Here is an 18581-nt window from a genome sequence, read left to right as displayed (position 1 = left end):
ATGGTGTCACATGCTTACAAATCAGAATCGTTGATTTTTTTTAATCTAACGGCTCTCAGATGAGGTGTCAAATTTTTTTTTTGACACCGGTGTCAAAGGATCCTGTCTCTCTATATATATATATAACATTGTTAGCGAATAATAAAAACTGCTAGTAAAATCGTCAAAACTTCCGCTAATTATAATAGCTAATGAATGGCAGGACTCAGAACAACATGCCCTCATTCCTGGAAAAAAAGAAATTATCGAATGCTTTGACTGTGCAGCAACTCAATAGCGGCAGAAACCACTCCTTTTCCTTCAGCAGAAATGTCCAATCCTGGTTCTTCAATCTTTCTGTTTAGAAGCTTGTCAAGCTCCATGCGTAATTTCTGCAAATCCCATTATCATGAGATTGCTTTGCTCAAGCATAGCTCAAAATAAGTAATAAAGAAAAAGAACCAGACATTTTATACAAAAGATCGAGGGAAATTACCCTTATCAACTCAATGACACTCTTCGAAGCAGAGAAATGAAGGTAGCCTCCAAGCATCTCAATGCCCTCACCAGTTTTGTTAGAGACAAGATTACCACCAAATAGAAGTAGGGCATAATCTGAAATATTCGTAGAGTCTCTAATATAGATGCTGGTTGTTTTCACCTTTTCACTGTATACCATGTAGGGCAGAGGGAAGAGATGAACACCAGCATTAACAGAAGCAGGATGGATGTCAACCTTCCCAACTTCTTTAGTGTAGAATGCTGTCCGTTTTCCTCTTCTTTTGCACTGAACAACATTAGGGTAGAGCCCAGCACAAAGGATTGCAGAAACCATCTCCAAATCACGACTGTACTGGTTGTAAGCCTGCATACGCATACATTATGCTCGATGATCACCCTTAGTTCTTGTCCAGAATTTAGCAATAAACTATAGTTGTTACTTTCAGAAGTTAACAAAAAAATGGGGGAAGTGCCCAGACTAATAAAATTAGTCAACAGGAAAATTTAACCAAAGTGCATTCAAAAGAGTGGGAAATTAAATTGCGGGAAAGATGGGGAAAAGTATTTCAATTAAAAAGAAAAAGCAATTGGGACTAGGGCCTTACATTAATACTCTTGGACTGGTCAACAAATCCAATGTCAGATAATAAATTGAGAAATTGTATTCTCATGTCATCAATCAACCGCAAGGTTGGGGGGGAAAGGAAATTATCCCAACAAAATTCCTTTTCGTTCCCACTATGTTTTGCCTCCTTCCATCCTTCAAAAGCTTTGAGAAGGGCTATGTGATCACTGAATCAAAATTATATTTCTAATTAAGTACAAGCATCGTCAATGCAGTAAAATTTGAATGAAAACTATCAGAAGGGAACATTTTCTTGAACACTATCAATGACTAACCTATAAGAATCACCGGCAAAATATTGTTTTGCTGCATCAGCTTCCTCTTTTCTGTTTATGGGTAGGACAAATGGGTTGCGATAAGCAAGAGCTGCAGCTATAGTCAAGGCGGGATTGAGGCACTGAAAGATAGAGCCCATGAGAAGCATCTTCCCTATATTTGGGTCCAAAGGTATGGTGCAAAGATGCCGACCTGTAAAGATCAAACTAGCTTAGATAACATCCAAAGCCTATCAATAGTATAAAGGAGACAATCATATCCAGCATAATATACCCAGTGGAGTAAGCTCCTCCATATCATCTAATGCCCCAATTGTTTTTAGAAGCTCAATAGCATTCTGAACAGCGAGAGGATCTGGTGGCTGAAGTGCCTTTCCTAAAAATGATCCCACAGTTCCAAGCTGCAAACTTTTAATATGCAGGCACAATTCTTGCAACGGTGTTCGGAGGATTTCAGCTAACTGATACTGAGGCATTGCATCGTGGATCAGTTTTGGATACAACCTATAACAAACTCCAGGTTGCACGCGACCAGCTCGGCCACGTCTCTGAAATGAGATGTCTACCCATTAGTAAAATCAACACATTGCACATTCACACTCTGCTTCTCTGTCTTTTATCATGGGGTTAGAGTCAAACACAACATTTAGCAACTAAAGGATTCAGCAATAAGGGCAAGCTCAACCTCCGAAGAGTCACATGTTCAATGGGACCAATAACCCTTGAGAAAAATTGTTTTACAACTTCAATACCTGATGAGCTGAAGCCTTTGAAATCCAGGATGGTAACAGGCAGGCAAGCTTATTTAGAGCATCATAGCTGGTCTCCTTAGCCTTACCACAGTCTATGACATGCACAACGTCATCTATGGTGATGCTACTCTCAGCAATATTTGTTGCTAGTACAATTTTTCTACAACGGCAAAATAACAACAATCAAAATCTAGATGCTAAAATGATGAGAAAAGAACAAGACATCCTACATCCTTACAGAACATCTAATGTATATTACAAAAATGCTGCAAGTTGACATGGTCAATACAGTGAAACGCCACATAAAAGAAGAAAAAAGACCAGTGCAAGAAATTAGGCTTTCCAAGAGTTTAGACTAAGCAGGATAGCAGTTCTTCACATTTATATCCATCCAATAACACAGAGAAGGGAGATTTTAAATAATCTTTTTGGAGTATATGACTATGTTCCACTCAACCATTTAAACTTTGGAATGGGTAAACATCACAAGTGAAGTGCCCATGATAGATAGGAAACTTCAAGGACAAACCAACAAGGTATCTTAAACAAGCTGAAAATATTGTAGCCTTCGTTCAAATTATTATATTTCAAAGACAGGTTAAACTCAGACCATCATGTTCTTGCCAATTGCTTTTTTTGATGAATAAAAAAAATGCTTTGCATCGGATGCCAACTTGCTAAGCTACTTTGGAACTTTGGTAAGTTAGCAGTGGGACGATTTATACATGGAAAATTCCTGAAAATAAAGACAAGTAAACTAGATTAACCAGTTTCCATTCACGAAGTCTCTCAAGCTGCAACATGTTGGATTTGAGTTCTGGCTCAGTCATTCTCCCATACATATATACAACTTGCCATGCCAACATCATACTCACTCATACAAATTTCTCACAAACTTCTCCAAGAATATTTAAATCACAGAAATCTGCCTATAATCAAATCAGTAAAAGAAAAATGCTCGCCTCATGTTAGGGGGAGGGCGGTCAAATATTTCACGCTGGTTGATGGTAGGCATTGAGCCATGTAAAGGAAGGACTAAAAATTTGTTAGGGTCTCCAAGAAAGTTATTTCCTTTAAGTTTGTCAAGCAGCTTAGAGATTTCATCCCAGCCAGTAAGAAATACAAGAATTGCTCCACCACCTTCATTCCGACATATATATTCAATTGTTGCCTCTACCTGAAACATCATGGTAATTGAAATGAAACAGGCGCTCATTAAAAAGGATTTGAGTTAGCATGAGAAAAAGGTATCGTGAAAATAATTGTGCCAATTGATTCAACAAACTTAAGACATTTAATAAAAGCATAGAGCCACATGAGTAAGGAAGATAGTTAGAAACAAGGCATCAGTTGCAACAGAGAACACAGAATGCACAATATATTGACAAAGAGGAAAGTCAAGTGGCGAACTGTTAGAATACTAATCTAAGTTCATAAGGATATATAGCACACATGTGAATATTATTCATCTGTACTATATGACTATAGCTAATAGCTGTTAATTAGCTCTATAATTAGTCATCGGTTAGCTCCTATACTTAATCCACTCAGTGTATAATAAGATGAACTGTGAGTAGATAACACACTCAATTTCTCCCAAATACTCTGTTTCAACACAGACTTTTACACTAGCAGCAGTACAAATAATCAAACTTCTGATGCATCTTGACCAAATAATACCAGCTAAGCTTCTTACAAAGATCGAGAAAGAGAAAAAGAGACTTGCCCAACAGCTGATATAATTCACAAAATACAGATTCATCAGCAAAATAAAAAATGGTGCATATACATACCAGACCCAAATCAATCTGTGAACCTGACCAAGCTTCAAGAGATTTTCTAACACCTAAGCTGTAATTTTTGTAATGACTATCTACATCAATATCCTGTAAGAACAAAAAAGTTGTGTAAGTATTATACATACATTTATATATACAGTGACAATGGAAAGGGGTGAGCCCATTAGTAAGTAAAATAGTAGACAGCCCACAAGTAGAAACTCTAGAGAAGAAATAAGTTATAAAGCATTCCACTAATTGCAAGAAAAGACTAATAAATTTTTAATTGGATAGGTAGGCTAGACCACTTAATTGTTGAAAAATTTTCATCAAGTTTTGGTTTTTTATTTTCAAAAAAAAAAATTATTAGAAGAGTGAGAGAGACAGAGAGAGAGAGAGAGAGAGATGGATTACAAAGAAAGAGGAGGATAATATATTTAACTGTTGACCATGAAGGTCTTTCACTCCATAGACCTCCAAGTCAGCCACCTTCCCTCTCTTTTAACCAAAAGCACCGCATCAAAGAAGTACACACCACACACCAAAACATTCATGAAGTTGAGCCATATGAACATGTTGCTCATACACATATTTTACCACCCCACCAAAATGAATCGTCTATCATCAAAATTTTATGCCATAAATAATATTTACACAAAAAGAGCATCTCTCATGGAACATTGCAGACTGCCTTGTTACAACAATTAGGAACTGCTTTCGCTACATGGTCTTCTTAAAAAGCTTCGGAAAAATAATAATCTTTTGATATCAACACCATATTGACTGTGCAACTACCACAAATCGAATACAGAACATTGGAAAAAGAAGAGGCAGGGGGCAGAGCCAAGGTAGAATCCAACAACATAGACATTCATAAGACATTGCTAGAATACAAGACACTACTTGATCCATGAAACAAAAACAGTGGAGACACGACTCTTAATTCTTAATTCAATGCAAAAAGTACTGTGAGAATTAAAGAGTTGATACTTTAAAGCATCTTATACATCATGAAGACCATAAATAGATGGATTGATATGTCAAATATACATGCCTCAAACATTTCGGTCAAAGATTCCTTCTTAGAATCCTGTTGTTTCCTTCTTCTCCTTGAATTCACCTCAAAATTGTCAAACTCCGACTTGATGATATATCGAGTTTTGTCCAACACATCTTCTAGGAAGTGCTCCACCACAGGGAAAGTAAATCCCTGGCACACATGTCCAAATAAAAAAAAAAAAAGAAGTATTCGCACTGAAATCCACTAATATAACTCAATAACATGAAATCTAAAAATAATGCAATACCGGTATGTGCAATGTTGGGGCATTTGCAAAGTATTCAGAGAACAAATCAGCATTGATAGTGGCACTCATTAGAATGAGACGCAAATCTGGACGTCGAGGAAGAAGGTCACGCAAAATTATAATCAAAAAGTCTTCATTCATGCCTCTTTCATGAATTTCATCCACCAGCAAATGACTAACACCAGCCAACTCTGGATCTTGGACCTATTTAACAACAAAGACAGAAAACAGATATCAACATCACTGCCAGCTGCGAAGAATATATGAATATTCCATATACGGCTGCAAGATATTTAACTTTATATTTTTCCTCTTTCAAATTAAAGATAGATATTCAGTTTGACTAATCTTGTAATTACTTAACTATTTTATCCTCTCCTCAGAGTATGAATTTTATGTTCTATGCAACACCACTATCACAATATGCAGGGCAGGAAGTGTCAATCACCTGTTTTCCCAAAAGCTTAAGCTATCAGGTGAAGGTTTGTGAATTGTTTTATATCTAACATATCACCTTCACACAAGAGCCCTTTGAGCATAAAGCATGGAGAATGCACAAGCTCATCCTACCTTATGCTGAAATTCAACTTTTATTTAGAATAATGGAGACGACAAGGAATAAACTCCTTACGGCTCTATACCATGTCAATCGCCAACTCTCGCAAAAACTTAAGCTAAAGTTGAAGGTTCATACTTCATAATGATTTTATATCTAACAAGAAGCAACAAACAATCCCCACCCCCCACCCAAAAAAAAACTTAGGAAAAATAGCACAGGGAACATCAAAACCTAATAATGATCAATTAATGATTGAAGAAACACCTAAAAGTCTAAAACAAGTTTAGACATGAACTGAAAGTTTAAAAACAAGAGACATTCAATTTGAGAGGAATCTCATATTACCAATTTCCTAAGTAATACACCAGTGGTGCAGAAAAGAAGGCGTGTTTCCGCAGAACATTTTGTTTCAAGCCGGATTTGGTATCCAACTGTTTCACCAAGACTCTCGGCCCTTTCAGCAGATATTCGAGCTGCAACAGAAATTGCAGATATGCGACGAGGCTGAGTACAAATTATGTTGCAATCAGCTCCACGCAAACGCGATATTTCTTCTTCCAGTATAAATTGTGGCAGTTGCGTTGTCTTGCCACAACCTGTCTCTCCTGAAACTACCAATACCTGCACTAACACAAGCCAATTTTTACTCTGTTCTAGAACCAAAACTACAATTAAAACCTTACAATGACTTCAATTGATGATAATTAAGGAACAATCATAAAAACAGTATCAAGAGAAGTTCAAATCCAAACGGACCATGCATCATATTGACATTTTATTCCACTTGCAGATCTAGCAACAGAGTTTGTCCTTTTCTTATTTCCATGAAGATCTACAGATATATTTATTACCTATTATGAATTAAGTCAATAAACTATAGTAAATAAGACAATTTGTCATGATAAATAGCATATCTGCCCACCTGATTTTCTTGAACCGCTTTCAGAAACTCAGACTTCATTTTAAATGCAGGAAGCTTCTCTCTAAATGATATCATTTCCTTCAAACAATCACTAGCCTGCACATGAATAATATCCAATCCTGACATAAGTTTAAGATACAACATAAAACAGTCATGTAATTGGCACAATTGATGCAAACAAATGACATCAGATTGGTGGTCAAATTACTACCAAATGCTTGTACCTGTGCAAGTTCCTGCCTTTCTTTGAGTACAACACTAAGTTTCTCCTTTGAAGAATCAGTCTTCTGTGAAGAAACAGATTTTATAGTAGTCATTGATTGTTTATGTCCCAGGTCAGTTGATACAGAAGGCAAACTAGCAGATGCTGCCTCTATTGACTGTGAGCTATTCAAAAGATTTCCTACTCTCCTCTCCATGTCTGTGGACATTCTAATCTGCAGAAAACTGAACATAGTCAGTACATTTCCAGAATTTGCAACAAGAAATCTCATATCGGCAATCAGACATTGAAACAAGGTATAGATATACTCCACCTCCTTCTGTGTTGATCCATGACGCGCATCAAGATCTGCACGGTAATCTGGCAATGGAACTTTGCTAACAACAAGAGTCTTCCCCTTATCATAAGCATGGCTTTCTTTGCCCAAATACAATTCAGGTGATTAAGATGTTAGACAAGATCAAAAACCATCAGATTAAGCTTTACATGTTCACAAGTAGAAGTGAATGTATGCTGAGTATGTATCACATGCTATGCCAAATGACTCTATTTCCACAAGTTCAATTACTGTCAAGAATTCAGAGAGTTATGTTACACAATATAGTTGCCCAGCCCTTCCTTCTAGATCTAAAATAATACCACTACCATAAGCACAATATGCAGACTAGGGGAGTCAAAAATCTGAACTAGACCAAGTATACCACTTAAACATTTCCAAAACCAAACTTTGTTGGATGTGCAGTTTGGTTTCATGCACATCACAACGAAAAAATTTCAGTCCACGACACAATTTGGGAGATGAATTGAGCCAATTGTTTATATTTGAATATACTATATTCACTCAAGAGCCAGTGGCACCAAGTCCTTTTGGAGATTGCTTGATCCCAGCATCAAATCCCAGCGAGGCCACTTTTACATGCATTTTAGCCTGTGATTACCCTCCCCAGTCTCCACACCATGTCATTTCATTGACCTCCTTTGTAACCAATACAATCCTATGAATAGGACCTTTATTTAATATATGTGTTGCTAAGTTACCACCGCTGAAAATCTATTAAAACAAAAAACAAAAAATTCCTACAGGTTGTTACAGCTGAAAATCTATTACCCACAAAGTTGTTTTCATTTATTGTGTATAAAGTATAGCATAGGAAATTGACATTGTTATCTAATATAAACTATTGTTATATGTTAATATAATTGATGTTACATGATTTCCGTTCAGTTATCTACTTATTTGGTACACAGCCAAGTTCAATCCATAAGAACTTGTAAAGAACTAATTCCACCCAAAAGCTTAAGTTGTTGGGTGAGGGCCTTTTTAATGGTTTATATTATTATTTAGCACGCCTCCTCACACGAGATCCCATTAGGCTTAAATGGTGGATGATGTATCAGGCCAAGTCTACCTGTACTAAAAAATTCCACAAGAGAAAAGTGGGAGGCGGTGAGGATCGAATCCGGGACACGAGGCTCTAATACCATGTAAAGAATCAATTCAACCCAAAAGCTTAAGCTGTTGGGTGGTGCCTTTTTAATGGTTTATATTATTATTTAACATAACTCATGGCTTGACTTGTAAAATTCGCAATAAGTGAAGTATGGTTTGGTTCAAGGCTGATCCTCATACAAACATTAGCAAACAAAGATATCAGGGAAACCTTTAGAAGAAATAAAATAACTACTCTTTATTTTAGGTGATATTAGAAGAATTTATTAAACTGTAACAAATGCCAAGGTATATTATCATAGTGATCTCAGTCTCAGCCATTGATTATCTCATCCACAATTATAACTCCTCATTCCTCCATCCAAAATGAACAAAGTAAAACATCACAAATACACAATTGAAAGTAAAGTCTCAATTCACTTTCTGGTTAAATGATGAAGAAAATTCAAAGTATTTAATGAAACATACAAGTAAAGCCCATGCTTATAAGCCATATCAGCTAGAGTTTGCTGATCTGCAACACTAAAGTAACGCTTGATGATCATTTCCTGCTCCCCTCCTCTTTTCATCTTCTCTATCTTATCCCACCACTCATTCTCATCAAGCAACTCCTTCTGCATAAAAACCCCAAATTATTATTAATCATTAAAATTGATCAAAGCATCAACAAAAGCACCATTGAACTTTCACTCTGCATTATCAAACACTCATAAACACAAAAAGCTTTTTACATTCACACACTTCTTCAAATCACTTATTTGTTTCAACTTCAATTTCAATTTTACCTCAGCTTCTTGTTGTCTCAGGCGCTCAGCTCGCCAAACTGGGTCCCACCATCTTTGCTCGCCGCGTCCACCACCGCGACCGCCGCTGCCACCGCCTCCTCCGCGGCGACCTCTGCCTCGACCAGAGGATGAGGCGGCACCTCTGCGGCCGCCGCCTTGGTAGTTAGGGCGGTAGGACATGACGGATGTGGAGATCCGAAGGTTGGCTGGGGAAAGTTTGGGTGCGGCCGAGTGTATGTATGTGAAATGATGTGAGTAGAAGGTGTGGCAAAAAAGCCAGCGAGGCATTTATAGCAGCGACAGTGGAGAGTGGAACATAGACACTTGGGGAGTGTGGGTTGAAACACACCGTGTGAAACCAATTAAACCCCCAAGGCTTTAACACAACCCACGTTTGATTTTGATCCGCACAAGAAATTGTGTTCTTCATGCATTTAAAGATGGGTTTTATAAGAGTTATGTTGTAAGAAAAGTGATTGTGTAATGTTATAGAGATTCGTTTTGCGTGCCTTAATTTTTTATTTATTTTTTTGTTTTAAAAAGTGTGGGCCCCACAAAATGTTGTGAGGGTAGGAAAGTTTGTTGTGTTATGTTAAAGGATAAAACGAAAACCCTTTAAAGATTGAGTTTAATATTTTAGAAGATAATTTTTTGTTTTATGTATATACAAAAATATGGGAAGAGTGTTTGTCATTTTAAATGACATAAAATTATGTCATTTTTAGAGAGAGACAGACATAAAATAATTTTTTTATTTAAAATTTAAATTAAAAAAATCATTCACTTTTTCTCTCCTATGATTTTTATTTTTTTTGTCTATCTCTCTCTTAAAATGACATAACTTATGTCATTTAAAATAATAAACACTAAATCCAAAAAATATATGGGATTACATGAGTTAGAACTTAGAAGAGAAAAAACAAAATATAGATTCCATATATTTTTATGGAGAATGATATTGTAACAATCAAGTTGTGTTACTACCATGTTACTACCAATCAATCTCACCGTTAGATCGATTATATTGATCCAACGATTATATTTATTTTTATCTTTGCATGGCCATGATTTTTCAAATTTAATACTTTATATTTATTTCTACCTTAGTATGGTTATGATTTTCCATATTTAATGCTTTTACTTTAAATATGGGAAATCATAATCATACAAAGATGGAAATAAATATAACCGTTAGATCAATATAATCTATCTAACGTTGAGATTGATTGGTAGTAACACAACTTAATTGTTACAATATCCTTCCCCTATTTTTATTTGTAAATTAGTTCTTATAATCTTATAATATGAGAAATATTAATTCCTTAAAAGTTTCATGCTACGCCAAAAAAAAAAAAAATTCATGCTAATGTTAAGGTGTGATTTTTTTATTTTTTTGAGTAAAATCTCTTTTGGGTCTCTAACAAAAAATAGGATTCCCATTTTATTTTCTTACAAAAAAAATTAGTCTCAAAGTCCTTTAAGTAGACCCATTTAGTTGAAATCGTGGTCCCTTACAAATTCAAAAAGACAAACATGAGACCCTCAAAAGGATTAAAATGGATCCACTTTGAATTTTATAGGGACCAGGCGACTAATTTTTTTTTTGTAAGGAACTAAAGTGAGGACCGTAGTTTTTGTTAAAGACTTAAAAAGAATTTTACTCTTATTTTTGTTAACAATATCTACTACTATTATCCCTTATTTTAATTATATTTTTAAAATTATAAGTGACATAATATTGATATAGAAAAAAAGGGTTTTTTTTATAATATAAGTGAATCTAAGTTTTTTTATTATATAAATAAAATTTTTTTATCACAAATTAAGGGTGTAAAAAGGATATTAGGTTAGGTTATATTAGGGTTTTTTTTGGAATAAAATTAGGTTTTGATTTAAACTGACAAGAACTTACTAACTTAATATAAATTAAATTATATGTGATCATTTTACCAAAAAAAAAAGTATATGTGATCTTATCTTATCTATTTTAAAAATTTAATAAAAAATAAGTCATTAGGATTGGTCTAATGGTAAGGGATTTTGATAATTTGTATTAGGTTACTTCCACCATATCAAATATATATATATATATATATATATATATATATATATATCACCCAACTTATTTTTGAAAAAAAAAAAGATTTTGTGCCTATCAATCTATTTAAACCTATGGAACCTAAGACACGTCAATTCAAAACAAATATAATAATATTTATTTTCTTAATTGATTAGTAATTTTATTTAATTTAAAATAAATAATATTATATCGATGAACATATTTTAAACTTACAAACAAATTCTTTTAAAAGTAAGTTTATGTCTTATTTTTTAAATAGACTTTTTTTAGGCCTAAGCATATTTTATTTTACTAAATATATTGGGCTAGATCTTATCTAACGTAGACGAAGTTGTAGGTTCTTGATAGACCAAACTCGCTCTAGGTCACACGATGATCAACTCTTAGTTCATCAAGTTTTTCAGCATGAATTAGTATCAATTTGTGTGATTAAATGATGGAAAAAGAGGTTAATGTCCTAGAATGTCCTCAACTACAAGTTCAAGGAGCTTTATTGATAATTTGTATTGTTTTTGTAGGAAAAGCAAGCTAAAAGGGCAACTGGAGAAGGAAGAAGATTATGAAGAGGAGAAAAATGCCTAAGTGTTGAGCGCTAAAACGTCCACACAGAACGTTTTAGCACCCTGCTACAGAAAGAGGCCAAAACTTGCTGGTGCTGAGCGCTAAAACGTCCACACAGAACGTTTTAGCGCGCTGCTGCATTCCGAGGATGAAAAGTTGCTGGTCTTGGGCGCTAAAACTTCCTGCAACAAGCGTTTTAGCGCCCTGTTGTTGGAAAAAGCCTCTGGTCTCCAACGCTAAAACGTCCAAACCAAGTGTTTTAGCGGTGGAGTCAGTTGAGCATTCACAAGGCATGGACGCTAAAACGGCCATTTATGAACGTTTTAGCGTTCAAGTTAGTTGAAAGTAGTTGGGCATCCGTCCAGTATGGACGCTAAAACGCTCATTCTGAACGTTTTAGCGCCCATATTAAATTTCTGTTTTAAATTGTAAAACTATATAAGGCAAAGACCTTCACATTTTACAAAGTCTGGAGTTTCTCTCTGTCTCCTACATCAGATTCTCTGATCTGACTTCTCTCTAAAATTCTTAGGACTTAGTCTTTGTATTAGTTAGTTTTCTATTGTAATTGCACTTGGAGATTGAAGATTCACTACATGGAAATGGAGTTTGATCTTTCTTCTCTTGTGTATTCTTTAGTTATGTCTGAGTAGAGTCATTGTGGTCTGAATTCAATGGAACTTAATGATAATCTTATGTATGTTTGATTAATATGATGAAGTATTTTTCATGTGTTGATATGATATTTTCTTATTCAATTCTTTCTACTAAGGGAGTGGTGTAGAACAGGAATGTTTACACTACTCCTATATTTGGCAATCTCATCATCAGGATTCTAGTACTCAAGGGATTGATGCTAGAGTTCTGATGTAATCTTAAGACTTTAGTGTTTAATATATGAATTAAGAATTCATGATTTTTTACATGAGTTTATTGTTGAGGGAAGTTGTTTTCTGACTACTTGTTTTTATAAATCTTAATTCAAATTTTAGTATTAGATTAATTTACTTTCAAAATAACTTTCTGGTGACAAAACATTCATGATTTTTACAAACCTTTATTTAATTCAAATTAGTTTTCTATGGTTCATTGGTGTTTGAATACAAATCTCTGTGGGAACGATCTTTACTCATCATTTTATTACTTGTACAACTAGTACACTTGCTAGATCCGCAACAAGTTTTTGGCGCCGTTGCCGGGGATTTATTTTTCAACATTGATTGATACCATAGAAATCTGAGATTGAATCTTTTATTTTCAGCATTTTACTTTTAGTTAAGTTTTTGGTCAATTTTAATTCTGGTGTATGCGAGGTACGGTTGATCCAAATTTTTTGTTGTATGATCCAGAATTAGAAAGGACAGTGAGGAAGAACAAAAGAGCAGCCAGACAAAGAAGACAGTTTCAAGAAAGGGGTGAAACCAGTGCTGTCAACCAATAAGAAGTTATGGCAGAGAACCACAGACCACCACCACCACCAGAACAGAGTACACTGGGAGAGTACACGACTCCTGCAGTGATCCCTCCCATTGGGAGTGTTAGGTGCCCTACAGTGGAACCAAACAACTTCGAATTGAAGCCTACATTGATACATTTGGTACAGAAAGATCAGTTTGCTGGAACCAGTGCAGAGGACCCATACTTGCATATAGAATTTTTTTTGTTGTTGAGTGATACTGTGAAAATTAATGGTGTCATAAGGGATGCAATTCTGTTGAGACTATTCACTCATTCACTGAAGGATGATGCAAGGAGATGGTTGCAATCATTGCCTCAGGGGAGTATAACAACTTGGGATGATCTGCAAACCAAGTTCTTGCAGAGATTTTTCTCAGCATCCAAGAGGGCTAAGTTGAAGGATGAGATTACAGGCTTCAAGCAAAAAGAGTCAGAATCCATCTATGAGGCCTGGGAGAGATTCAAGACTTTATTGAGGAAATGTCCACAGCATGGAATAGAGGCATGGCAACAAGCAACAATCTTCCTACAAGGAATGACCACCAACATTAGCACATTGGTGCATGCCACTGCTGGTGGATCATTGACCACCAAGACTCCTCAAGAAGCTTTGGATATCTTTGAATCATTGGCATCTCAGGAATTTGATAATGCCCCATTGCCTGACAGAAGGGCAGGGATCATCAAGTTGGATAGGTATGATGCCCTATTGGCAAGGAATGACCAGTTGATGCAGACACAGAGACAACAGCAACAGCAGTTGGATGTTCTCACTAAGCAACTATCCTCACAAAAGGTTGCTTCTGCGGACACCAAGTGCGTGTGTGCTATCTATGGGAAGGGCCATGTGACAGAGGAATGTGACTATGAGGGATCACCAGAACATGCGGAAGTTAATGGAGTGTGGTATGACAACAACAACCAGGGGCGAAATGTGTATGTGCCACCATGGAAGAACAAGAATCAGCACCCAGGGTTTAGTTATAGTTCCAACCATCAGTTGAATCCTCCACTGCATCCTCCTCCAACACACTTATCACAGCCAAGTGATACTGTTGCATGGGAAAAAACCTTTGCTCAGTTATCCAAGACTACTCAAGATTACATTCAGGGGTCTAATTCATTCAGAGAGGAAATATCTGCATTCATGCAAGAGACCAAGACTTCATTCAGAAATCAGGAAGCATCTATCAGGAATCTGGAGACCCAGATTGGTCAGCTATAAAGACAGATATCTGAGAGACCACAGGGGAAGTTTCTTGGTGATACAATGTTGAATCCTAAGGAGCACTGCAAAGCAATCATGACAAGAAGTGGGTTGGTGCTTCAACAGGTGAAAAAGAATGTGGAAGATAAGAAGAATGAAGAGGAGGTTGTGGTTGAAGATGTAGTATCTGATAATGGAGTAGAAAAGGTGAAGGGAAATAAAGAAAAAAAAATAATGAAGGAAAATAAGGAAGAAAAAGATGTGGTAGTTGAAAATGATGTTGTGCCCAAGAAGACAATGAAGTGAGAGAAGAAGAAGATGGATGACAAGCAGGACCAGCCAGTTACTTTGTCTCCATATGCCAAAGTTCCTTACCCTCAGAGATTGAAGCAAGGGATTCAGAAACAGCACTATACAAGATTTCTGGATATCTTCAAGAAATTGCAGATAAACATACCATTTGCTGAAGCCCTGGAGAACATGCCTCATTATGCAAAATTTATGAAGGATCTTATATCTAAGAAGAGGAAGTTAAAGGATGGTGAGACAGTGGCTTTGACGGAGGAGTGTAGTGCTCTGATTCAGAAGAAATTACCTTCAAAGTTGAAGGATCCAGGGAGCTTTAGCATTTCTATTGCAATTGGGGATGTGGAAGTTGGTAAAGCACTATGTGATTTAGGGGCAAGTATAAATTTGATGCCATTGTCTGTCTGTAGGGCATTGGGGATAGATAAGTTGAAGGATACCAATGTTATTCTGCATCTAGCAGATAGATCTATCAAAAGACCAGAAGGATTAGTAGAAGATGTGTTAGTTAAGGTGGACAAGTTTATTTTTCCTGTGGATTTTGTGATACTTGATATGGAGGAAGAGGATACTGAAAATCCTTTACTCCTAGGAAGACCATTCTTAGCAACTGCAAGATCCCTGATAGATGTTGAACAAGGAAAGTTGATGTTAAGAGTGGATGAAGAAACAGTTACAATTGATGTCTTTGAAGCCATCAAACATCCTGTTGATGTGGAGGATTGTTTCAGTATTGATGTCATACAGGAGATGGTGGAAGAAGTGAATAGAGAAGAAAACTTTTCATTGAAGGAAGATAGATTTCTTGAGGAAACAAGTACAGAAAATTATCAAGAGGAACCGGTAGTGGAAGAGCTTGATAAAAAGATAGATGACATTCTTGTGGGAGCACCTAAGGTAGAGCTTAAAGAACTACCTTCAAATCTGAAGTATGTGTTCCTTGGGGATGATCAAACATATTCAGTAATCATCAATGCAATGTTATCTGAGAGTGAAGAAGTAAAGTTGATTAAGGTACTCAAGAAGAATAAAATAGCTATTGGATGGCAGTTTTCAGATCTTAAGGGTATCAATCCTTCCTTTTGCACCCACAAAATATTGATGGAAGAGGAAATCAAACCAATGAGGCAACCACAGAGGAGACTCAACCCCACTATGAAAGAGGTAGTGAGGAAGGAGGTTGTGAAGTTACTTGATGCTGGAATGATTTATCCTATCTCAGACAGTGCTTGGGTGAGTCCTGTTCAAACAGTACCTAAGAAAGGGAGGATGACTGTGGTGAAAAATGAGAATAATGAACTGATTTCCACAAGGACAATCACTGGCTGGAGAATGTGCATTGACTACCGGAGGCTGAACAAGGCAACAAGGAAGGACCATTTTCCACTTCCTTTCTTGGACCAGATGTTGGAAAGATTGGCAGGACATACCTTCTATTGTTTCTTGGACGGCTATTCAAGTTACAATCAGATAGCCGTGGCTCCGGAGGATCAGGAGAAGACCGCATTTACATGCCCATATGGAATTTTCGCATACCAGAGAATGCCCTTCGGCTTATGCAATGCTCCTGCCACTTTTCAAAGGTGCATGCTATCCATTTTTTCTGATATGGTAGAGAAATATATAGAAATCTTCATGCATGATTTTTCTGTATTTGGTTCTGATTTTGATGCATGTCTGGAAAATTTGGATTTTGTTTTAAAAAGATGTCAAGATTGTAATCTAGTTTTGAACTGGGAAAAATGTCACTTAATGGTGACTGAAGGAATTGTTCTTGGACACAAGGTGTCTAGGAGAGGAATAGAAGTAGATAAGGCAAAAATCTCTATGATAGAGAAACTTCCTCCACCTGTCAATGTCAAAGGTGTGAGGAGTTTTCTTGGTCATGCAGGGTTTTATAGGCGGTTCATTAAAGATTTTTCAAAAATTGCCAAGCCTTTTTATGCAAGTTGTTGGTCAAAGACCAAGAGTTTATGTTTGATGATGAATGTCTACATGCATTTCATATTTTGAAAGAGAAGTTGATCACTGCACCTATCATGATGGCACCTGATTTTTCATTGCCATTTGAATTAATGTGTGATGCCAGTGATTATGCTGTAGGAGTGGTACTAGGCCAAAGAGTGAATAAATTATTGCATGTCATTTACTATGCTAGTAAAATCCTAAATAGTGCACAAAAGAATTATGCTACTACAGAAAAGGAATTACTGGCTATTGTGTATGCATTTGACAAATTCAGGCCATATCTGCTAGGATCAAAAGTTATTGTTTATACTGACCATGCAGCTTTAAAGTATTTGTTAAGTAAACGGGATGCAAAGCCCAGGTTACTCCGCTGGATGTAACTATTACAAGAGTTTGAGGTGGAGATCAAAGACAAGAAGGGAGTTGAGAACTTGGTGGCTGATCACTTATCCAGGATTACAGAGAAAGAGCTTCAAGAAGGATCAAAGGTAGTGATCAGAGAAGAGTTCCCTGATGAACAGATACTGGCAATAAGTGCTGTTACGGAAATGGTGGGGGATAAAGTATTAACCATCAGTACCCCACCATGGTTTGCTGATTTTGCCAACTACAAAGCTGCTGGGATGATGCCTAAGGATTTTACATGGCAATAGAGGAAGAAATTTCTACATGACGTGAAGAGATACATTTGGGATAAGCCATATCTCTTTTACAGGTGTTCAGATGGTGTGATCAGAAGATGTATTCCAGAGGAGGAGCAGAAGGATGTATTGTGGCATTGTCATGGTTCTGCTTATGGTGGACATTTTGCAGGAGAGAGAACCGCAGAAAAGGTGTTGATGAGCGGTTTTTACTGGCCAACTCTATACAAGGATGCCAAGAAGTATGTGGAGGCATGTGACAATTGCCAAAGGACTGTTAATATCTCCAGGAGACATGAAATGCCCTTGAACAATATACAGGAGGTGGAGATATTTGATGTTTGGGGTATGGATTTTATGGGACCTTTCCCTTCTTCCTACTCTAATAAGTACATATTGGTGGCAGTTGATTATGTTTCAAAATGGGTTGAGGCCATAGCCACACCAACCAATGATTCTAGGGTTGTGATTGCTTTTCTGAGGAAGAACATATTTTCGCGAATTGGAGTCCCGAGAGCTATAATTAGTGATAGGGGAACTCATTTTGATAATAGGATGGTGGAATATGCTCTTGCAAAGTATGGGGTGAGGCACAAGATTAGTACTCCGTACCACCCATAGACTTGTGGTCAGGTTGAGATTTCCAACAGGGAGTTAAAAAGAATATTGGAGAAGACTGTTGGGAATGCTAGGACTCAATGGTCCAAGAAACTTGATGACACTCTGTGGGCGTACCGGACGACATTCAAGACTCCTATTGGAATGTCCCCATTTCAACTGTTGTTTGGGAAAGCATACCATTTGCCAGTAGGGTTGGAGCACAGGGCATTGTGGGCTGTGAGGTTTCTGAACTTCGATTCAAAGGGAGCAGGAGAGAAAAGATTACTACACCTGGATGAATTGTATGAGTTCCGTCTCTCTGTATATGACAGTGCAAGCCTATATAAAGAGAAGACAAAGTTATAGCATGATAGGAAGATCACACTTAGGGATTTTAAGGTGGGAGATCAAGTTCTTCTGTTCAATTCAAGGTTGAAGCTATTTCCAGGGAAGTTAAAGTCTAGACGGTCTGGACCTTTTGTGGTGAAAGACATGAAACCTTATGGGGCTGTGGAAATTAGTTCTTTGGATTCAGACATAAGTTTTACACTAAATGGTCAGAGGTTGAAGTTATATGTTGGAAGTGCTGTGGATAGGCAACTTC

General features: G+C 36.7%; 1 protein-coding gene and 1 non-coding gene across 3 annotated transcripts; both read right to left on the bottom strand.

Moving 5' to 3' along the window:
* Positions 1–9: 9 nt before the first annotated feature.
* On the bottom strand, positions 10–9461 carry LOC133297287 (DExH-box ATP-dependent RNA helicase DExH1). Of its 2 annotated transcripts, XM_061496399.1 has the most exons (16): positions 9157–9461; positions 8840–8985; positions 7235–7334; positions 6923–7135; positions 6699–6794; positions 6122–6397; positions 5218–5421; positions 4965–5120; positions 3926–4018; positions 3095–3309; positions 2133–2292; positions 1655–1928; positions 1381–1573; positions 1086–1272; positions 476–844; positions 10–371 (listed from the first exon to the last, which is right to left on the bottom strand). In XM_061496399.1, exons 1-16 carry the CDS (start codon positions 9442–9444, stop codon positions 243–245), a joined length of 3099 nt encoding a protein of 1032 aa, XP_061352383.1. In that variant the 5' UTR covers positions 9445–9461; the 3' UTR covers positions 10–242. The 2 variants fall into 2 exon arrangements, with proteins under 2 accessions (XP_061352383.1, XP_061352384.1); XM_061496400.1 differs by lacking the exon at positions 9157–9461 and having other exon boundaries at positions 7235–7338; positions 8840–8957.
* A 4185-nt stretch (positions 9462–13646) lies between these two features.
* LOC133297292 (small nucleolar RNA R71) lies at positions 13647–13753 on the bottom strand. The gene has a single exon (XR_009749623.1). It is a non-coding gene; the product is annotated as a small nucleolar RNA R71 (small nucleolar RNA).
* Between the last annotated feature and the right edge of the window lie 4828 nt (positions 13754–18581).

Source organism: Gastrolobium bilobum, unplaced genomic scaffold, assembly GCF_033153095.1.
Source record: "Gastrolobium bilobum isolate Gb01-03AN ecotype WA unplaced genomic scaffold, APGP_CSIRO_Gbil_v1 utg107494, whole genome shotgun sequence".
In the NCBI taxonomy this organism is placed as follows: Eukaryota; Viridiplantae; Streptophyta; class Magnoliopsida; order Fabales; family Fabaceae; genus Gastrolobium; species Gastrolobium bilobum.
Note: the sequence above shows the minus strand (reverse complement) of the source record. Positions and strands in the feature narration are given on the sequence as shown.

What these genes read in the sequence shown, in the direction of transcription:
- LOC133297287 (XM_061496399.1), bottom strand. Translation starts at nt 9,444, where the DNA reads ATGCCTCGCTGGCTTTTTTGCCACACCTTCTACTCACATCATTTCACA. An exon ending in ATGGATCAACACAGAAGGAG is followed by an intron (nt 7,136 to 7,234) that starts GTGGAGTATATC and finishes AGTTTTCTGCAG; the next exon opens with ATTAGAATGTCCACAGACAT. An exon ending in CCCCAACATTGCACATACCG is followed by an intron (nt 5,121 to 5,217) that starts GTATTGCATTAT and finishes CATGTGTGCCAG; the next exon opens with GGATTTACTTTCCCTGTGGT.